The 20,995-nt window shown below is 33.7% G+C and overlaps 2 protein-coding genes across 2 annotated transcripts; one reads left to right on the top strand and one right to left on the bottom strand.

Annotated features, from left to right (window-relative positions):
• The first annotated feature begins 11,351 nt into the window (after positions 1-11,351).
• On the top strand, positions 11,352-15,899 carry LOC122275287 (purple acid phosphatase 22-like). The gene is made up of 5 exons (XM_043084283.1): positions 11,352-11,787; positions 12,133-12,424; positions 13,735-14,303; positions 14,415-14,503; positions 15,325-15,899. The coding sequence occupies exons 1-5, from the start codon at positions 11,626-11,628 to the stop codon at positions 15,551-15,553; spliced, it is 1,341 nt and encodes a 446-aa protein (XP_042940217.1). The 5' UTR covers positions 11,352-11,625; the 3' UTR covers positions 15,554-15,899.
• A 732-nt stretch (positions 15,900-16,631) lies between these two features.
• On the bottom strand, positions 16,632-17,957 carry LOC122277700 (zinc finger A20 and AN1 domain-containing stress-associated protein 6). The gene is made up of 2 exons (XM_043087791.1): positions 17,758-17,957; positions 16,632-17,395 (listed from the first exon to the last, which is right to left on the bottom strand). The coding sequence occupies exon 2, from the start codon at positions 17,352-17,354 to the stop codon at positions 16,827-16,829; it is 528 nt and encodes a 175-aa protein (XP_042943725.1). The 5' UTR covers positions 17,355-17,395; positions 17,758-17,957; the 3' UTR covers positions 16,632-16,826.
• Positions 17,958-20,995: the final 3,038 nt, after the last annotated feature.

The raw sequence follows: 20,995 nt of genomic DNA, 5'->3' as shown, positions 1-20,995 counted from the left end.
CTACTCAAGACTTTGTCTATCAATATTTTTCATTTTTCTCCTATCACTTATGCATCGTTGAAGAAATTTTCTTTTTCATTATAATTATTGAAAAATCTATTAGACTATTTTTGTTATTATTTTATTATAATATTTTTTTTTATAAAGTATATGCCATTTTATGTCAAAAAGTGCTTTTTAAATTTGTTTCCAAATAAATTAGTATGTTTAAAAGTGCTATAGGCATACGGATCCCAAACAATAAATAGCTTTTTAATAGTAAAGCTTATTGCGTTAAGTTCTTAGATATAAGCTTTAAGTTAAAAGTAATATTTTCTACCGCAACTCCAAATATGCACTTAATCATTACAACCTTTTCAATTCTCATAAAAAATAAAATAAACAATTAAATTTTTTCAAATTTCAATACAAAAATAATATTAAAACAATATATTCTAATAATATTTTATTTAACTTTTAACTTGAATCTCAACTCACCTCATCTCATTTCATATCCAAAGACAAACGAGACAGAGTACAGTTGGCTTGAAGGTTTCTTAAGGAAATTGCATTATTAAATGTCGACTATATATATTTCAACAGATTCCTAGCTAACTAATGGCCAATTAATATGCGATCTCCATTCATTTAGCTATCTTCGATATTCAAATTATCACGCTACATGATCAGGTGGTCCCTTAATTAGGAATTATATATATACATGATATGCCTTTCAGGAAGGTGCATATATGGCCGGCCGGGCATATTCGATCACTTTCAAAAAGTAGATTCTTGGGCATATTCTGGTACATATATACATATATATATAATATATATAATTACTTGGGTGCACGTTCAAGCTCACATTTAAGTTCTAATTAAATTTTGTTGATAGAGTTTAGGCATTAATTATATATATATATATATTAAATAGCAAGGGATGCACGTAAAAGCACTACTGCTCCACAACCTTCCCCGGCGAGTCTTCATGTGACCATTCGTAGTAGTAGTACTGTTTCTTTCCCGTACCATTCCCATGCACCCACGCACGCAAAATGATAATGCAAGAAACTAACATGTAGTTGCCCGTCTGCATGCTGCATGCTGGAGTACTAATATTATCGGTTTTAATTAAATTAAGTTATTGTAAATGACAATCGCGCGCTCGCGTGTGTATATGTATATATATATCCCTTGTGGTCTAACTAGAGATCTATTCCTCGATGATCTGTTCGGGTCTTTGAAAAGAAAATTAAAAAGAAACTAGGAAAATGGAAGGAAAAGCGTGTACTGATCAAGTTCTGCAGTTTTGAGGAGTAGTACGTAGCTAGGAACATTGTTGAAAAACCTAGAGTGCTTCCAATTTTCAAAGGGTTAATATCATGATGTTTAGGTTCCCGTTGCTTTCTTTAGTTTAAATATTCAAACATACTTGCTCATCAGGTGGAATTTTGATATATAATTGCTATATATGAACTCTCTTCTTGAATTTTAAGTTTTTTAATCACGTTTTTATCCTAATTAATTGACAAGGTTCGGAAGGATTTGTCCTCTCGAGTCTCTTGGCCGGCTACGTGTAGTAATTTTTAATACCACAATTCCAGTACGGAATCATAAAATTATTATTAGCTAGACCACGTAGGTCGATCGAATGAACATGACGTTCTATTATTCCAGTCAATTATTTCTATATACAACACACACACACATATATATATATATATATATAGAATCTGCATTATCCACTATTAGTCACATAAAACTAATTAATTCAAAATAAAATAAAAATAAAAATATGAAATTGTACGTAGAGAGAAAAATGGATGAGTTTGTGGGACGACGATGAAACGAAAGTAAAGGAAAATATATAGTACTTTATTGAAACAACTGGATGCAGTGATCACAATATATATTATATGGGGTCCGATTTGAAAACTTCTATTTTTTTCAGCCGATTTAAAAGCTTAGAAACACAGTAATTAGTTCGAGCCAATAAAACCTAATTAAACCTTAAAAAATTTAAATATATTTTACATGACCTGTAATAGAGTAATCCAAGATAGAGGAGAAGATAGGTCTGATACGAGAGAGATGGAGTTGAAAGAATGTATTCTTATTGAGTTGAGATCAATTACAGAAGAATAGGTCTATATTTATAGACTAATGCAGACGTGTAAAAATGTAACTGTAATAACTAACTCACTGTGTAAGCCAATGAAAATCATTACACGTGTTTATTCTAAAAAATCATTTTATCGATCTATAATAGTCCCCCTCAAGATGATGTGTATATATTATACACATTCATCTTGGACAGTAAAGCATCAAATGATTTTGAACCAAGGGGCTTAGTCATCAAATCTGCAATTTGATGAGCAGAAGCAATATGTAGAACAGTCAGTGATCCTTCTTCAACTTTGTCACGCACCATATGGCAGTCCAACTCTATATGTTTAGTCCATTCATGATGGACTGGATTGGATGCTATATGAATAGCAGATTGGTTATCACAAAACAATAAAGCTGGCTGTGTATGTGGTTGATGCAGATCCTTTAGTAATGCTCGAATCCAAATTATTTCACAAACTATAAATGCCATTGATCTATATTCAGCTTCTGCTGAGCTCCTAGAAATTGTATGTTGCTTCTTTGATTTCCAAGATACCAGAGAATCACCAATGAAAACACAATAGCCACTAACAGACCTGCGGGTATCTATACAACTTGCCTAGTCCGAATCTGAAAAAGCCTTTATATGCACCTTGGAATCACTTGGAAATAAAAGACCATGTCCAGGAGCTAATTTTAAGTATCTAAGAATCCTCATTGCAGCTTGAAGATGAGGTACTCGAGGACTGTCCAGATATTGACTCAAATGGTGGACTGCAAAGGTAATATATGGTCTGGTATGGGTGAGGTAAATTAGTCTACCAATCAATCTTCGATAACCAGTAATATCATCAAGTAAATCACCTTCATCCTTTGACAGTTTAGCATGAGTATCCATTGGGAACAAAGTAGGTTTGGCAGCTAACAAGCCAAAATCTACTAACAGCTCTAGAGTATATTTTCTTTGAGACAAAGAAATGCCTCTTTGTGATCTTGCAATCTCCATCCCGAGAAAAAACTTGGCTGGTCCCAAATCTTTCAATTTAAATTGAAGAGTTAAAGCTGCTTTTATAGATTCAATTGCCTCTAAATCACTGTTAGCAAGCAAGATATCATCCACATAAAGTAATAAAGCCACAAATGAACTTCCTTCCTTCTTAGTAAACAAAGAATAATCTGCCTTTGATTGTGTAAACCCAATATCAAGTAGTACAGATTTAAATTTCGAATTCCATTGTCTGCTTGCTTGTTCAAGCCATATAGAGACCTGTGCAATTTGCATACCCGAGAGTCCCCCTTAGGTAGATAACCAGGAGGTGGTTTCATAAAAACTTCTTCATCTAAGTCTCCATATAAAAAAGCATTGTTGACATATAAATGAAAAAGATGTCAACTGTGTATAGCAGCCAATGATAAGACACATCTAACAGTGACCATTTTCGCAACAGGTGAGAAAGTTTCAAAAAAATCTAGGCCTTCTCTTTGAGTATACCCTTTGACTACAAGTCTAGCCTTATGCCTCTCAATAGAACCATCTGAATTGTGTTTGATTTTATATACCCATTTACAACCTATTGATTTTTTATTTGGAGGAAGTGGTGTAAGAACCCAAGTGTTATTTGATTCAAGTGCAGATAACTCTGCAGCCATGGCATCTCTCCAATGAGTATGCCTAACAACTTGATGATAAAAATTTGGCTCAACTTCAGAAGATATTGCAACAGAGAAAGCTCTATGAGATTTAGACAATTTAGAATATGATAGAACATCAGAAATGCTATATTTAGTACCTGTATTAATAGTAGGATTTGTGAAAGATGTTTGAGTAGTAGAGTCAGCCAGATTACAATGATATGATTGCAGGTAACCAGGTGCTTTGTGTTACCGAGTTGATCTTCTCATAATAGGAAATTGATTCTCATCATTTAAATTTATTGAATCTGTGTTTTCTAGACTATGATGATTACTGAATTGTTGTTGGGAATTAGAAGGTATGGAGACATGTATATTTTCAGCAAAATCAGAAACTGGTTTTGGAAAAACGATGTTATCTGATGATGAATGAATAGTAATGCCCTGATTTGAATTGATTGTTGAAGAATCATTCTTTGACATAAAAGGAAAAACAGATTCATGAAAAACCACATCCCTAGAAACAAAAAAATTCTTATTTTCTAGATTATACAACTTATATCCTTTTATACCAGGTGGATAGCCTACAAAAACACATCTCTTGGCTCTTGGTGAAAATTTGTTTCTGTTTTGAAGAAGTGTTGATGCGTAAGCTAAACAGCCAAAAACTTTCAAATAATTATAAGATGAATTTGTATTATAAAGAATTTCATGTGAAGATTTGTTATTTAAAACCAAAGATGGTATGCGATTTATAAGATAGCATGCAGTTAGTATGCATTCTCCCCAAAAAGCTAAAGGAATATTTGACTGAAACTTTAAAGCTCTAGCTACATTTAACAAGTATTGATATTTTCTCTCAACTATAGAATTTTGTTGAGATGTTTCTACACATGACTTTTGATGCATTATTCCTTTTAACTCATAAAAATCTGTCATTTTCTAAACCATTGTCACTTCTTATACATTGTATTTTCTTTCCAAATTGTGTTTCAATTAAGTTGTAAAAATTTTTGAATATGTTTCTGACCTCAGATTTGTTTTTCATCAAGTATACCCAAGTAAATCTTGAATGATCATCAACTATAGTAAGAAAAAATCTAGAATCATTATAGGTTGGAATTGAAAAAGGGTCCTATATATCACAATGGACAATATGGAAAATACAACTTCCATTATATGAATGAATTTCAAATGGTAATCTTTTCTGTTTTGCCAATGGGCAAACAGTACAATGATGATCAATAAATTTATTGGAAAAGCTAATATCTGGTACATTTTTGGAAAGAAATGATAGTCTAGACATTGAAGGATGTCCCAATCTGCTATGCCAGACTTGAGAGCTTATTATAGAATTTACAGAATTGGATTTATGTGGAATAACAACATCACTAGTGTGACGCCCCCAAATTTCGTTTGTGATCGGACGGACATTTGAAGCGTCGAGACATGCAACACAAGCTTACCTGCCCCCGTTCATGACATATAAGATGCAATGTTCCTAACATGCATCTAACATTATGCAATATTCGCAGCGGATAATTTTTTTCTTTAGCAATACTATGCACCAAATTGAAAATATCTCAAATGCTTAAAACATACTTCATACATAAAGACCCATTGAGTAGATCACAACACTAGTCCAAAATGGTTATGATCCAAAAAATACTAAAGATGCAACTCCATTGTACAAGTAGTAATTTACGTTAACTACTATATTAACATTGACATCGCACCATCGCTTAGTCAACTGTGTCTAGTTGATCAACTCCTGATTCTCCTTCAGGTCCTGTAACAAGATCTACCATTCGGGGGAATGGTAGTTGGGACTACCAAAGTGAGATTTGATTACAAATCTCAGTAAGTTAACAAAAAACTTCCACACAAGCTAATGATGCATGCATGACAGTAAAAGCATAAATGCATAATCAAATTCATAAGTAATTAAAGTATAACTTGGCGTACAACATAGCATAATTGACATAACTTAAACTGAAACATGAACTGAACTTGACTTGACATGAACTTGATCTGAAACTTGACTTAACATGAAAAATACATACTCCACAGTTGTTGTGGCCCCATGTATTCTACACAAACTTGACTTAACATGAAAAATACATACTCCACAGTTGTTGTGGCCCCATGTATTCTACGTGTAAATACATACTCCACAGTTGTTGTGGCCCCATGTATTCAACACAAACTTGACTTAACATGAAAAATACATACTCCACAGTTGTTGTGGCCCCATGTATTCTACGTGTAAATACATACTCCACAGTTGTTGTGACCCCATGTATTCTACACAAACTTGACTTAACATGAAAAATACATACTCCACAGTTGTTGTGGCCCCATGTATTCTACGTGTAAATACATACTCCACAGTTTTTGTGGCCCCATGTATTCTACACAAACTGAATGTATTCAAGATGAAACGTGACTGGAAAACGAAAGGACTGGAGCCCTGACGTAACATAACGTGATTTGAACATAACTTGAAATACATGACCAACTTGAGATAGAAACATTTCGTAACATGGCATAACATATAATAGACAACATATTTAACATGACATACTTGTAATGTACAGTAATACATGACAGAATATATTATGTAACAGATAAAAATTGATGACAGAATAAATTCTGTATAATAGACAATTACGTGATAACTTGGCATGACATGACATATATGATAACATACATACATACATTGTAGTTCCTTTACTTAGCACACATACAAAGTAGACTGCTAGTAAGTTAAATGCTAACTTACCTCGATCTCCGCGTTTCTTATAAAACTTCAAGTGCGACCACGAGAAACTGTAATTAGTGATTCTAAAAGTTAGAACTAAATCACTAAATATTTGAAATATGGAAAATACTAACTTAAAGAGTAAAATTTTCATTTTACTCTCTACATGTGAAAAAATGACCGTTTTACCCATAACTTAAGGATTTTGCATACTAACTCTAAAAGTTTCTAAAATTTACATTCCTCATGTAAATTTTGTCCTAAACTTAAATATCAACTCAGAAAAATTTAAAACAAAACACAATTATGAAGAACACACTATGGTTGAAACATCCATAGGCCATTTTCCTTTATTTTTGTTGCAATTCCTTCCAACTTCAAAACTCATGCTTAAACCAAAATTTTGCAACAAACATCTTCCAATCCTAAGTTCAAAACCATACTTAAAACATCCATTTAGAAAAAGCTAATAATCAACACCAAACTTTTTTGTAAAAAGATCCAAGCACTTGAATCACAAGTTTTGACCTTAAATCAAACATCTCCAAGAATTTCAAAAATCAAATCTTACTTCTAACATATTCATAATATCATCCTAACGTCAACCATGCTTTAAATCATCAAACTAAAGTCACCAAAATCATAAAATAAAATTTGGAGTTTTTGGTTTTACACTTAGTCCAAAAACAGAAACTTTTTCCTCAACTAGTTTTGATAAATCTCTTGATCTATGACTTATAAATATATGATCTTCAAACCAAACCATTACATGGTTTAAAAAGATGTTCTAAAACATATACAAGCTTCTAATTCAAGATCACATGGTTAGAAATTAATCAAAACATAAATTTAGCCAAGAATATCCACACTTTGGCTTATCTGAATATCTCTTTGCATAAAATTTCATATCTTTGAAACTAATATCAAATATCTTCAAAATAATAATATAACATGTATATAAGATGTTTAGGATCCTCCAATAAAATTATCAAAGTCATTAGAATAGGTTTAGACCACCAAAGAGTTAAACTTTCTCAAAACAGAAACTGTTTTTCCTCTTCCAGTTTCTAAGTTTCTAAATCTAAGAAAATCTTTCATCAAAACCTTTAATCATGCAAAAATCCTCAACCAATAGTCATATATACATGTTAACAATACTCCATAAAAATTTCGGACCAATATCTATCCATTAGCTTGGTCAAAAACTCCAAACTATAACATATTCTCCAGTTTACCTCCCAGAATGACCTTTCTATAGTTTATACAATATTTGACTGACCAAATGATCTTCAAATGGGGCAAATAAGATATCCATGTAAACTAGACTCAAAAAGGAATAATTTATATGAAGGAAACTTTATGATAAAACACTTACAACAGCTTCGAAATTGGCGTGCAAAATACCTCCTAAAAGCTGTCCGAGAGAGAGTGTTTGATATTCTTTCAATGGAAAGTGTAAATGAAGATAATTTCGTGGGGAGAGGTGGCTGGAGATAATTATGGATGAGATATGGAAGAGATGAGGCTGGAGTTGAGAGTTGAGTGTAGTTTTCTCCTATCCAAAATATCTATAAAAGATTATCTCATAATATTTTATCCAATAGTATCTACAAAAAATCAACTTAAGATATTTTTATCTAATAATATCTATAAAAATTAACTCAAAATATTTTTACCCAATAATATTCATGAAAATTACCTCAAGATATTTCTTTTTATCCAATAATATTTACAGTTTTGAACAGACGTTTTGTCCAAAAATATGAAAAAATGTTATTGCGCCATAAGACTTTAAATAGCCCTCCGAGTCTAATGGCACAAACCATAATACATTTTGACACTTCTAACTATCTCCAATAATCAAAAACACATTTCTGATACCATAGTAAATAATAACACTAACTATGTAGTTAGACAAAAACCTATACGATAATGGATTCGTGAAAACTTATGGGGTTTTCACGAGGTTCCTAAAGTTAATAGAAATTTCACAATTGAATTTCTAGCGGGCTGTTACAACTAGCACCTGATTTCTGCAGTAGATAAAGGCCAGCTGATCTTCTAGCTATCCCAATCATCTTCCATTGGGTAAGTTCCTAAATAAAGTAAAAATCAGATGAAAATATAAATGAGCATTTCTGATATGAAGTGAGTTTACTCACTGAGAGTAGATTATAGGAAAAAGATGGTACACAAAGTACATCTTTAAGAATTAGATTTTCAGATATCTGAACTATACCAATATGAGTTACTGGTACAGTATTTCCGTTTGGGAGTTTAACAGAAGTGTTTAAAGCTTTGGTGATTGAAGTAAAGATGTCAATTGAATGAGCAATATGGTCTGTAGCACCTATGTCTACAATCCATGTATTATCAGATATTAAGGCTAAAACTGAAGCACTTAAAGAAAAGCTAGAATTTGATGATATACCTTGAGTAGAATGAGCAATCGAATTAGAAATGATATTCGTAGCTTGATGATTGGTATTATCATCAGGTTGTGGGTGAATTAATGATAACAATTTTTGATAGTCTTCTTGAGAGAAAGGCATTTGATTAAAATTCTCAAAAGGAGTACTCAAGATTTGACCCGAAAGCTGACTAGCAGTTGCTGTAAATTTTCTCTTCTGTCGAAAATTGGTTGAGTTCTATTTGAAGCTTGGAGGATAACCATGTACCTTGTAGCATTTGTCCACTGTATGGTTGTTCATACCACAGTGAGTGCAGAACAGCTTATCTCTTTTCTGTTGTTGTTTTCCAGGAGCAAACCTTTTCATTGCTGGATTTGTATCTTGAATTTTGCTCATAAAAGCAGCAGTATCAATCATGTTATGCTTGCTAATCTCTCTCTGTTTCTCTTCTTGAACAATTAAAGAAAACACTTTATTTATATTCGGCAAAGGTTCTAACATTAGAATTTGCCCTCTGATATGAGAAAAACAATCATTTAACCCCATTAAGAACTGTATTACATGCTGGCGATCTTGATAATCCAAGAAAATTTTTATTGCATCACACTTACAGGTTCTTAGGGCTCCACATGTACATGTTGTAATTCGATTATAATCCAGCAATTCATCCCATAGGGATTTGAATCTTGTATAATAATCTCGCACTGATAAGTTCTCTTGTGTCAAAACTGATAAATCTTTCTGTAATTGAAAGATTCTTGGACCATTTCCTTGTGTAAATCTGTTCTTCAGATCTTCCCACATATTTTGAGCTGTTCTTGCACATATGATGCTACTTCCAATTTCTTTTGAAACAGAGCTGATGATCCATGAAGAGACCATATTGTTACATCTCTCCCACAGTTCATATGCAGAATCTATTGAACTTGGCTGCGAAATTGATCCATTCACGAACCCAATCTTATTCTTGGCTTTTAAAGCCATCATCATGGACTTGCTCCATGTATGATAGTTTTCTCCAGTGAGGACATTTGACACTAGCATGTTCCCTGGTGAATCACCACTTTGTAAATGGTAATAACTTGGAATATTCTCCACATTTGATGTAGAAGCAGAAGCCATTTACAATTTGAGACCATGCAACAGAGTAATCCAAGATAGAGGAGAAGATAGGTCTGATACGAGAGAGACGAAGTTGAAAGAATGTATTCTTATTGAATTGAGATCAATTACAAAGGAATAGGTCTATATTTATAGACTAATACAGACATGTAAAAATGTAATTGTAATAACTAACTCACTGTGTAAGCCAATGAAAATCATTATACGTGTTTATTCTAAAAAATCATTTTATCAATCTATAATATGACCTAAATTACTAAACGAAACAGCATTAATTCTTAGTACCCAGCCTCTCTCGATTTTCTTGATATCAATGTTAAAACACAACATGCATGTACATGTGACTATAATTCTCAACATACCGATCGATACGTAAGCTAGGCTAGCTTCGATCACACCTACATTCCAAATATGAACCCTTTGAATTGAAGTTTTATGCATGCATGGTGGATTAGTATCTAGCTAGGTCCCATTTAAATATTACTACATAAGCATGTTGAGTTAATTAAGTTCTTTTAGTTAGCTAGATCAAGAAAAGTACGCATATCTTTACGCCTTCCCTCCGTGCATTAATCATGTAATTAGAATCAAGGAGGGGGGGGTGGATCTAGAGAGAGATCAGAGGAAAAAAGAGAGAGAAAAGCTAGCCTCGCCATGTTTGCACATCTGCAACATGAGATTCTCATATAACCCGTGTATTTCCATATCATATAATAATATATTATTTCTGGCCCGTCATGAAAATAACTTAGCTAGACAAACAAAATATCTAGCTAGCAAGACAGCGATACGTACTCAGCCTAGCTCGCTCTCACACGTACGCCTGTAACAAGTTTTCTCGTCAATGTCAGATTATAACCAGCCACGCAAAAAAGTATACAGTCCTTATTTTGGAGTTTAATTATATTCACTAATAAAATCATGATGATCATACCAAGAAGTGAGATGATCATTCCGAGGGTCGCTAAGCTCATGTCCTTCTAAACTCTTTGATTTTATCTCGCTCATTACAAAAAAATAAATTTTTATGTTATCTAAATTCGTCGCAAAAAATATAAAATAGTTGTGATAAATTAATTATTATATATTTTTTACAATAAATTTAGGTGAGGTAAAAAAAATTTTTTTTTGTAGTGACTATATTTTAAACCTATCAAAGAGTAATAAAGCAGCACATGTACTACGTATACCGATCAAAGGTTAAGCAGCACGCAAATGTACGTAGTACTACCGGATGTCCAATGAAAGATAAAGGTAGTTAATTAGCCTATAAAGAGCTAGCTAGGTGAATGTCCTTTTACCCATTTTTGGAGTTTGCTGAAAGAAAAAGCCAATTTTGAGTCATATGTAGACAACCCGAGGCGCCTTTATGCAGCTGGCTGGCCGGTTGAGAGTACTCCAGAACATTAACATTTTTGTGTGGTCTTATGGATTTGCTGCAAGCATATCCAAAATAACACCGAAGTGGCGGGGATTGCTTGAGGCCGTAGCAGTCTGACCTAATTTACATATTTTTCCAAAATTCTTGTATCACACTTTTACATTCCTCCGAATATAAATATTCGACTCTTCACAAGCATAGCTAATCTCGAACCCATTAGCCATACGTCAATGGAGAATCTATACCCTCGCGCTTTCTCTCTGCTCTTAACCTTGTTTCTGATCTTCCCTCAACTCCTGCAATCACAGACACAGAATGGTGCTTTTTCTCGGCAACCACCTCGCCCAGTGGTATTCACCCCACATAACAGGCCCGACTCCGACCCCCAACAGGTCTGCCATCAATGATCTCATGCATTTTCGGCCTACAAATAACATCACCCATTCTTAATTTTCCTTGCCTTTGTATACTCAAGCGACTTTACAAGTTCATATTTGTCTTCCTCTTTCCTTAATTTGTTTGATCTAAAAGGGACACACCGGCCAGTACTTATTTGTCTCATATTTACTTTAATTTGGAGCAGTACAGATAAATTACTATCCATTATTTCCTTGCCATTCATGTTAAAGTACAATATATTGGTTCTATTTTTACTTCTGTAACTCTGTTCAATCTTCGAGTTCAGGAAACATACGTACCCATGTTGCTTATACTTTTCGTTGGTCCCATATTTTCAGGTACATATTTCATTGGCGGGGATCGATCATATACGAGTTTCGTGGATTACTGAGGCCAAACATGCGAAATCAGTTGTGGAATACGGGAAAGAATCCGGAAAATACAATGCATTGGCAAACGGTGAACATAAATCGTATAGGTACTTTTTTTACCACTCAGGCGAGATCCACCACGTTAAGATTGGACCTTTGGAGCCCAGCACCACCTATTTCTACAGGTGTGGAGGTTCGGGCCCGGAGTTTTCCTTCAGAACACCGCCTTCAGGATTTCCCATTGAATTTGCAGTTGTTGGTAAGCCATCATGACCTTTCCGGCCAATTTATGAACCTAAGCCATTTTTCACACAGTACTAGTAATACTTCTGCTTGAGTTGGACGCTAGCTGCATACAGAACATCTTTTTAACTGTCTCGCTGAATTTGATCGCTCAATTCTATACGAATATTTACATTTATTTCTCTTTGAATTGAATCGACCATGATGCAATTCGACTGGTAAATTAATTAGAGAGAGATAAATTTCACTTGAGTAATGCTACATACAGTCGTGAAATGTGTAAACACCGCACAATCGCTTTGAAAAAGAGTGAGATTTACGATTAAAAAGTTAATTTTTTTTCATGCAAATTCCGTATTAATTCATATTTTTTTAAGAGACTACGCGATACTTGCACAACTATAACTACAAATACCATTTCTCATTTCACTTTATAAATAAGCTTTTTGTGCTTTTCCTTCGAATGTGACAAAGCATCAATGGATGGAGTTAGTTAGGCTAGCAATGAGTGCCTTAAAGTATAAGCAAAGCTGGCCGTGACGAAATAGAAGGAAGAGTGCACACTACTCGTTAGAAATTTAGAATTAGAATAAGTTGCATTAATTTTGGTATCTTGCATTAATATTGTCGTGTCGTGTTTTTCTTGTGCCATGGGCATATATATATATATATATACTTGCATATGGCAACAGTTTTTCACGCGTGTTAGTTCACACCTCGGTTACGGTTAGTCCATGTTAGCAATCTGAGCAGTGCTAAAGTAGCAGCTTAATTGGGGATCTTCGAGAAATTATCTTTTCTATGTACATGGTTCCCGACGCGTGCCTCAGTCCGTACTAGCTAGCGTAGCTTGACTGCAGTCTGCAACGTGGTACAAATTAATTAAGCACATAGCTTTATATATGTTGTAAATCTAATTATAAATTACGACCGAAAAAAGATATTGCATGGTCTGGTCAAGTTTAGCCCGGCCCCCACCTTTAATTTCTGCCAGAAGGCGGCGGCAAGATACAAGGCTACAAGCTGATCAAGCCTTGCCAACACAAAGCCTGGAAAGAGGGAAAACTGACCCAAAACCAATTAAAGGTCCAGCCTCAAATGCCATAAACGTACAGCAACCCTTCCTATAATTCAAAAAAAAAAAAAAAACGAAAATTTGAACTTAATTTAACCGGCCTAGCTCAGGCGAGGAAAATAAAACACGTTAATCATAAGTATTTTCTATCAGTTACTCAAACATCTGATGTGGAAAATTGGGAATAGATCGACAGAGAAGTATATCCAGTCGAACAATTTCTTGATATATATGCTATATTTTGTTTGCAGGAGACCTGGGACAAACTGAATGGACCGCTTCAACCCTACAACACATCGATAGTAAGGACTACGATGTGTTGCTGTTACCGGGAGATTTATCATACGCCGATGGAAAACAGCCCCTTTGGGACTCGTTCGGACGCCTAGTTGAGCCATACGCGAGCCGCCGCCCATGGATGGTGACGGAAGGCAACCACGAGATTGAGACCTTCCCAATCCTCCACCCCTACGGCTTCAGATCCTATAATAACAGGTGGCGAATGCCGCACGAAGAAAGTGGATCGACCTCAAACTTGTATTACTCATTTGACGTTGCTGGGACTCACATTATAATGTTAGGATCTTATACTGAGTTTGATGCTGACTCGTCTCAGTACAAGTGGCTTGAGGCCGATTTGGCCAACGTTGACAGGAAGAAAACGCCATGGATCTTTGTGCTCTTGCATGCCCCCTGGTATAACACTAATACAGCACATCAAGGTGAAGGAGAAAGCATGAGAAAAGCTATGGAAGAGTTGCTGTATAAGGCAAGGGTCGACGTGGTTTTTGCAGGCCATGTTCATGCATATGAACGATTCGTAAGTCGCATATTCTTCTCTGCGTTACGTTTATATAAAGTTTAATTTTCTCCATTGACAATCCTTGGAATTTTGACGGCGTTTCTATTGGACTGTGTGCATGGATGGCAGACTAGGATTTTCCATGACAAGGAGAATCAATGTGGTCCGATGTATGTGACGGTTGGTGATGGCGGGAACCGAGAAGGGCTTGCATTAACGTAAGTACCCATTATGTTTTTTTAAAGGCCTTGCCAATATGCTGCCGTAAGCCCATATATATGTGACACCTTATGGCTTATGAGTCCTACTGCCTGCCTTTTGAGGTGCAATTTGGATTAGAGGTTTTAACTTCACGAGTCTGTGCATAGCCAATCTAGCTAGCAGGCCTAGCGGTCAGCTATGCTCGAAGAAAACTCCTGGGCTATGTTTGGATTCAACCCATATCAGCCTACCTTAAATTATTGATAAGACTTTCTATTTTATCAATTTTTTTATAAAAAAATAAATATATTTTAACTTTCATATATTTAAACATAATATTACGTCCAGTTCTTAGTTAGAAACTGTAATACAGATATAGATAATTTTATTTTTAAAATTTTTTAAAATTATTAAAATATCACTTTTAAAATGATGTCTTTTCTCCTTTAATAAAGGACTTGTATATGCAGTCTCCACTTGAAGGTTGTAAATAGAATTTCTCGAAACACATATATAAACATATCCCATACATTCAAATAAATGATAAGTCATAAGATATTACTATTTATATATCAATTCAAATCATTTAAAATCACCTCAGCACCTAAACGCAGTCTTAAATCTTAACCAACTTTAACATTTGGATGCAAGGAATACAAAAGCTTGCATGGGGAAAAAATACTCTTTTTATCTTTTAACTATTTTGGGAGGGGTAAGACTACCAATTTGATAATTATGGATAAGAGTGTTAGTGTTATTTAATTCGTTAAATTGAAATCCTTGGTGTTTTATCCCTTGAATAATATCTATGTGGCTAAACCTAAAAATTGAAATTCAGGTTCAAGAACCCAACTTCCCCTCTCTCGTTGTTTCGGGAGGCAAGCTTTGGACATGGGCGGTTGAGTGTATTAAATCAAACACATGCACATTGGTCATGGCACCGCAACAATGACTCCAAAGCAGTTGTGGCAGACCAGGTCTGGTTTGAAAGTTTAAGCATCTCTAAAGCATGCAGGGAAACTCTGGAGGACCAAGGATTATCATCGTCTCTCAAAGAAGAATTATAGCTTTGACTTGAATATGGCTATACACTTAATTGGAGGTTGACCTTTATACGCTTAATTGATCAGTTTTTTAAAGCTCGTCTAGGAGTGCTACCGTTTGAAGGTTACAAACAGTTTGCAATTTCTATTTTTTAGTCATGATGTCCTGTTGATAAAATATATTGTGACGAATAAAAAAAATTGATTTCGTCCGTTCACTTATTAATATAATATATACAGCAAAAAAAAAAAAAAATGCTGGACATGGTCCAACTCTGTTGGAGGGTTTGTTTCATCTGGTCATGTTGTAGAATCAGGAATTGTATACTTTGATCCTCCAAGAAAATATTAAAATTGTGAGTTTGTTTAAGCTCATTGTTACTTTTATTTAAGAGATGTTGAATAACATGTAGAATTGATGCATTCTCCTCGACTAAGTCGTACCAATTAACCAAACAAACAAACGAAGCAGATATTTCCATTATTGATTTTGTCAAAATCAAAACCTTTGTCCGCAGGCCTTTGGAAAAGTTAGACTCTATTTAGATGTTGAGTTGATCGAATAAAATATGTAAAACTCATTTAAAATAAATTTAAATATTAAGATAAAATTAATATTATTTATAAAAAAATGAATTGAAAAAAAACTATTAATCTTATATTTTATATATTGAGTTAAAAAAATTATATGTTCTACGTATAAAAAATTTTTAAATTTTAATAATTTAAAAATTAAATATATAATATTAAATTTAATATAAAATTAAATTGAATTAAATTGATCTTAATTAAATTTGTTACGGAACCTATTAATGTAGTTGTATAGTCTATTTTCATGACCAAAAAAGTCTAAAGAGGTAATCTTGTCACTTTGTCAGGTTTCCAGGATTAAATATACGCTGGTCCTCATGGAAAGGTACTTTTGGATTTCGGTGAATGCGAAAAAGATAATCATTTCCTCCTTCCTTTTTCTAATAATAGATGTCAGCAGCATGCCTAGTGGTAATACAATGCCACCCACCCAGATGAGTTGGCATGTCCACATTGGCTGGGCTGCTGCACATCAACGATTCGAGCCAGTTTGTACAGCATACAAGGAAAGTAGAATCTACACATATCGTCGTGCATTTCCATTTTTTCTTTTTACAAACCAAATCAAAGCAAAGCCACATCAAACTTTTATTTTACAATAAAATCAAAGGGTGGTATATATATAATATATATATTATCGTAGTGACGCGTACAGGCGATCACTATCCAATTCATCCAGTCATGCGATCTGACGGTCCCTATTAAATTAAATCTTCTCAAGCTTGTCAGCTCTGACCACGGGATTCGCCCTCGCGATCTCTTCTCTTCCAACTGTCTTGAAATCAAACGTGCACCCGTGCTTCTCCGGGTACCTATGGATCCCACAAAACGTGGTCCCACACCTGCACCTAAACCCGGTCAACCCGGTCCGCCTCCTACAAACCAAACACCGGTTAGGCCGGGACGCCCCCGCCAAGTCATCGCCACCGTCCACGACCGCCGGAGACACCATCTCCACGGCTACCTCGGGCAAGATCAACGCGGGAGGGGTAGGAAGCGAGTCGGTCTCCGATGGAGAAGAGGATGGCGGAGGAGGAGACAAAGAAGTCGAGGAGACGGGAGAAAGGGCAATTTCGATCGAGGATTTGGCGGAGGAGGATGAGGATGTGGGGTGCTGTAAGTCTCGGTAGCATTTAGAGCAGAGGTTCATGGTGGTGGGGCTGCCGAAGAAGCCGCAGTTGTTGGCGCATAGTCGGTGGCCCTCAGAAGCCTGGCATCTGTGCTCTTCCGCCATTTCTATTTTTCGTGCTTCTCTCTTTCGAGCTCTGTTTGTATCTGAAAACCAAAAAGACGCGACTTTAACGATCGGATCAGATCCTTGAAAAGAAAAATTATAAAAGGATCTGAAAAATTAAAAACCTCAGCGCTCCAAGTGATGAAAACGTGAAAATTCATACAATTGAGGAAGCCGTTTGGAAGCTGAGAAACGTTTAGGGAAGAAAACAATGTTTTTGTTTCTAATTTTGTTTGGTTTTCCTAAGGCGTTAAACATCCAAAACAACATATAGGAACGGAATAAAAAAACGCATGGAGTTTGGGATTCTAAATTTGATTGTTTTATGTTGAATTAGCTACTAAACAGATCGCAACAGACAATAGAAAAGTAAAAGGAAAAGAGTATAGAAGACGGATCGTACCTGTTGTTGAAGAATAATAAAGAGAAAGTTCGAAACCACCAAACGAGATAATAAGAGGAGGGAGGAGGAGGAAGGAGAAGAAGAATCTTAACGCGGAAGAATGATCGGACAGATGAATATTATAGACGGAAAAGGTGAAGAGAGAAGGAAGGAAGCAGCGGCGAAAAGGGACAAATTCAGATTTATCATTTTCAATAATTAATCATCATCTTCACCACTTAACTTTTTTTTGATAAAAAAAAAAGAAAAAGAAAAAAAGAAACTGAGGGACAGCCTGGACTTTCCCGGGTTTTAGTAACTTTTGTTATCCTGCTGCGAAATTCATGCATAAAGTAGGGGAAAAGGGAATAATTACGTGTCCTCGGTTGGACCGTCTCAATTAACATGTGGAGTGTGTTCAGGGTTTGGCGTGGCGGTGTGGTGGGTTATTGATGTTGATTTTCATTTTTTATTTTTGGTCCACGTCATGCTTCGCTGTATGTTGTGGTTTTTATTTTTTTTCTTTTTAAGTCATTTTATTTTGTTTTGTTTCATTTCATTTCATATAATTTTTATATAAAAATATAATAAATAATTTAATTTCAAAATTTTAAAATATAATATAATTTTTTATTTAATTTTTAATAAAATATTTTACCTCATCTACATTGTATAATCCAACAAACCCAGCGTAAGAAGGATAGGCATTAGGCGGTTTTGGGATGACAGAACCAATTCAAATACGGATCCACCTAACCCCGACTGAGGCTTATTTTTAAATTATTCTTAGAATCAACTATGCAATCCAAACGAGGCATTTGCATTCTGTTTATTACCTCCAAAATAAATAACCTTATAGTTTTTCACTTCTAAAATTATAAATTTCTATAATATAATTTTAAACTGCACAACAATTGCAATTCTTTTTCTTTATATGTTTTGAACAAAGATAAAAAGAAAAAAGAAATATCTATTACAGAGTATTTTTCAAAATAAAGAAAATCAGTCAAAAACTTTTTTTTTAATTTTTTAATTTTCTTATCGATGATATTTGTGTTAACTTTTTTTTATTAAGGCTAAATTCAAATGGATACTTAATTTGGAGAATATATTAATTAAACTTTATTTATAGTTGACCTTAATTGAAGCCATCTAGACAGTGATAACTATCATATTGAGACATTAGGGGATCTTATACGTACCACTCAGATAGTTTTATTAACGTGGCATCATCATGTTGTGTCGTGTGATTTATTAAAAAAATAATAAATATACTCAAACCAAAATTATATTAAAAAAATTACAAAAAGAGTAATTATAAAACTCTATATTAAATCCTTCTACCCATTTTATGTTTGCATTTTTATTTTTTTTAAAAAATCACGTGATATTATATAATAGTGTTATATCAAGACGGTCAGTGATAAGTTTTAGATGAACGAACATGTTTTTATTTTATTTTTTTTAGCGTTATTGATAAATTAAAGTTGTTTTACCATGTCGACATTTTTTGGGTCATTATTCTACGTTATGGCAGAATGCTTTGAATCCCTCTCTCCTCTTCTCTCAATTATAAATGTAAAGAGTGGTGTTCAAGTGATGTGATGTCGTTTGGTAAATGAAAAACAAGGAAGGCATAATTATTTTACAATCCTAATTTAAATAAAAGTATTTTTAAAAAATAATAATACTTCTAAATTTTATAACTATTTCATAAATTATTTTATAATAATAGCTAGCCGCAACTTAAAATAGAGTTACGTTCCTATTCTCACCATCGACAAATAAATAGTCTAAGATAAAAATTCAAAATCATATTATATTGAATAAACTCTTAATTATTTAATTTGTGAGCATAGATGATTTAAGGAAGAACATTGATCCCTTGATTTGATGAGAGGGTAAGTCAAGCATTAAAAAGAATATAAAATAAAAGAAAGAAAAGATAGGAATACGAGCGGAGAATCATTGGCTCTATTAGAGAAAAATTTAATTAAAAATATAACTATGTATTAATATGTATATTAATTTAATGTAATTAATTAAAAAATAAATTTTATTTAAATAATATTAATTTAAATTTTAAACAATTTTATTTATAAATAACAAAACTGTTCGGGGAGCAGGGGGACAGGGATTAGCACATCCCTTTCTTGGAAATTGAAACCTCGTCATCCTAGCAAGGAAAATAAATGAAAAATGGTTTGACTAACTTAATTCTTCTCCTCGTGAAGATCATGCCTGCCTGACCCAATCGGTTAAACGCCTGTCTATCTAATATCGACTTACAAAAAAAAAAAAAAAGAAGTGAAAATCATAAACATAAATGTCACTTGATATGTTAATTATTGCAATCTATATTAATATTCATTCTACACCTCCACACAGAATATAATTAAAAAAAAAAAAGTTACTAAATATTTGAAATGGCAAACAAAAGTATTATGAATAAGTAATAAGTAATGATGTTGATATTTTTAGATCTAACTTATGTACTCGATCGAGCTTTTGGATTAAACTTAGGAAACTAACTAATAATTACCCAAGTGAATAATTAATTGTGTCAATTATAGCCATCTCCAAGGTGCGGCACCACGCAGGCCAACCAAGTTGGTGGGACATGGAGAGATATTGGTGGCTGATGAAGGGTTTCGTTTTCCTACAGGTAGGCTGTAGCTGGGGAGCAGCACGCAACATATATAGCCCACAGATAAATTGTTGAAGTATATGGCTGATACAATAAAAATTAGATAGATGCAAGCAGAGCGAAGTGACATGTTTATTTTTATAATTTTCTCTAAATACATCCGTATGTCTAGAATTAGTATAAATATATATTATATAATTCTACTTAACTGATAGTAAATTTCATACTACTCGCTCATGTGAATGATAAGATATAGACACATCGTCGAATCAAGTTAAATTTCTGTATTGATTTCTATTATTATTTTTTTATTATTCCGTACATGCAATTCATCAGTAATTACTGCACGTTTGACAACATAAATTATCTGTATAAGTCTTAAATAAACAAATTTTACATTTATTTTTATAAAAAGTAACCACACACATTTATAAAGTGTAGAAAGAAATTATTATACATAATTTATTTATTTGCAAAATCAATATGAAAAATATTTTTAACTCTTGATTTATTTATACATTAAACACTAGTCTGCTGATGTAAAGGCCTACCTCATCATCTACTATAATGTATAATATTATTTGTGTTATGATTTTTGTTCGTTTATAATTA

The sequence above is a fragment of the Carya illinoinensis genome, chromosome 9, assembly GCF_018687715.1.
Source record: "Carya illinoinensis cultivar Pawnee chromosome 9, C.illinoinensisPawnee_v1, whole genome shotgun sequence".
NCBI lineage: Eukaryota > Viridiplantae > Streptophyta > Magnoliopsida > Fagales > Juglandaceae > Carya > Carya illinoinensis.
This window is presented reverse-complemented; position numbering and strand designations above follow the sequence as displayed.

Coding starts and splice junctions, on each gene's coding strand:
- LOC122275287 (XM_043084283.1), top strand. CDS start 11,626: ATGGAGAATCTATACCCTCGCGCTTTCTCTCTGCTCTTAACCTTGTTT. Junction 14,304..14,414: donor TTCATGCATATGAACGATTC/GTAAGTCGCATA, acceptor CATGGATGGCAG/ACTAGGATTTTCCATGACAA. Junction 14,504..15,324: donor CGAGAAGGGCTTGCATTAAC/GTAAGTACCCAT, acceptor ATTGAAATTCAG/GTTCAAGAACCCAACTTCCC.
- LOC122277700 (XM_043087791.1), bottom strand. CDS start 17,354: ATGGCGGAAGAGCACAGATGCCAGGCTTCTGAGGGCCACCGACTATGC.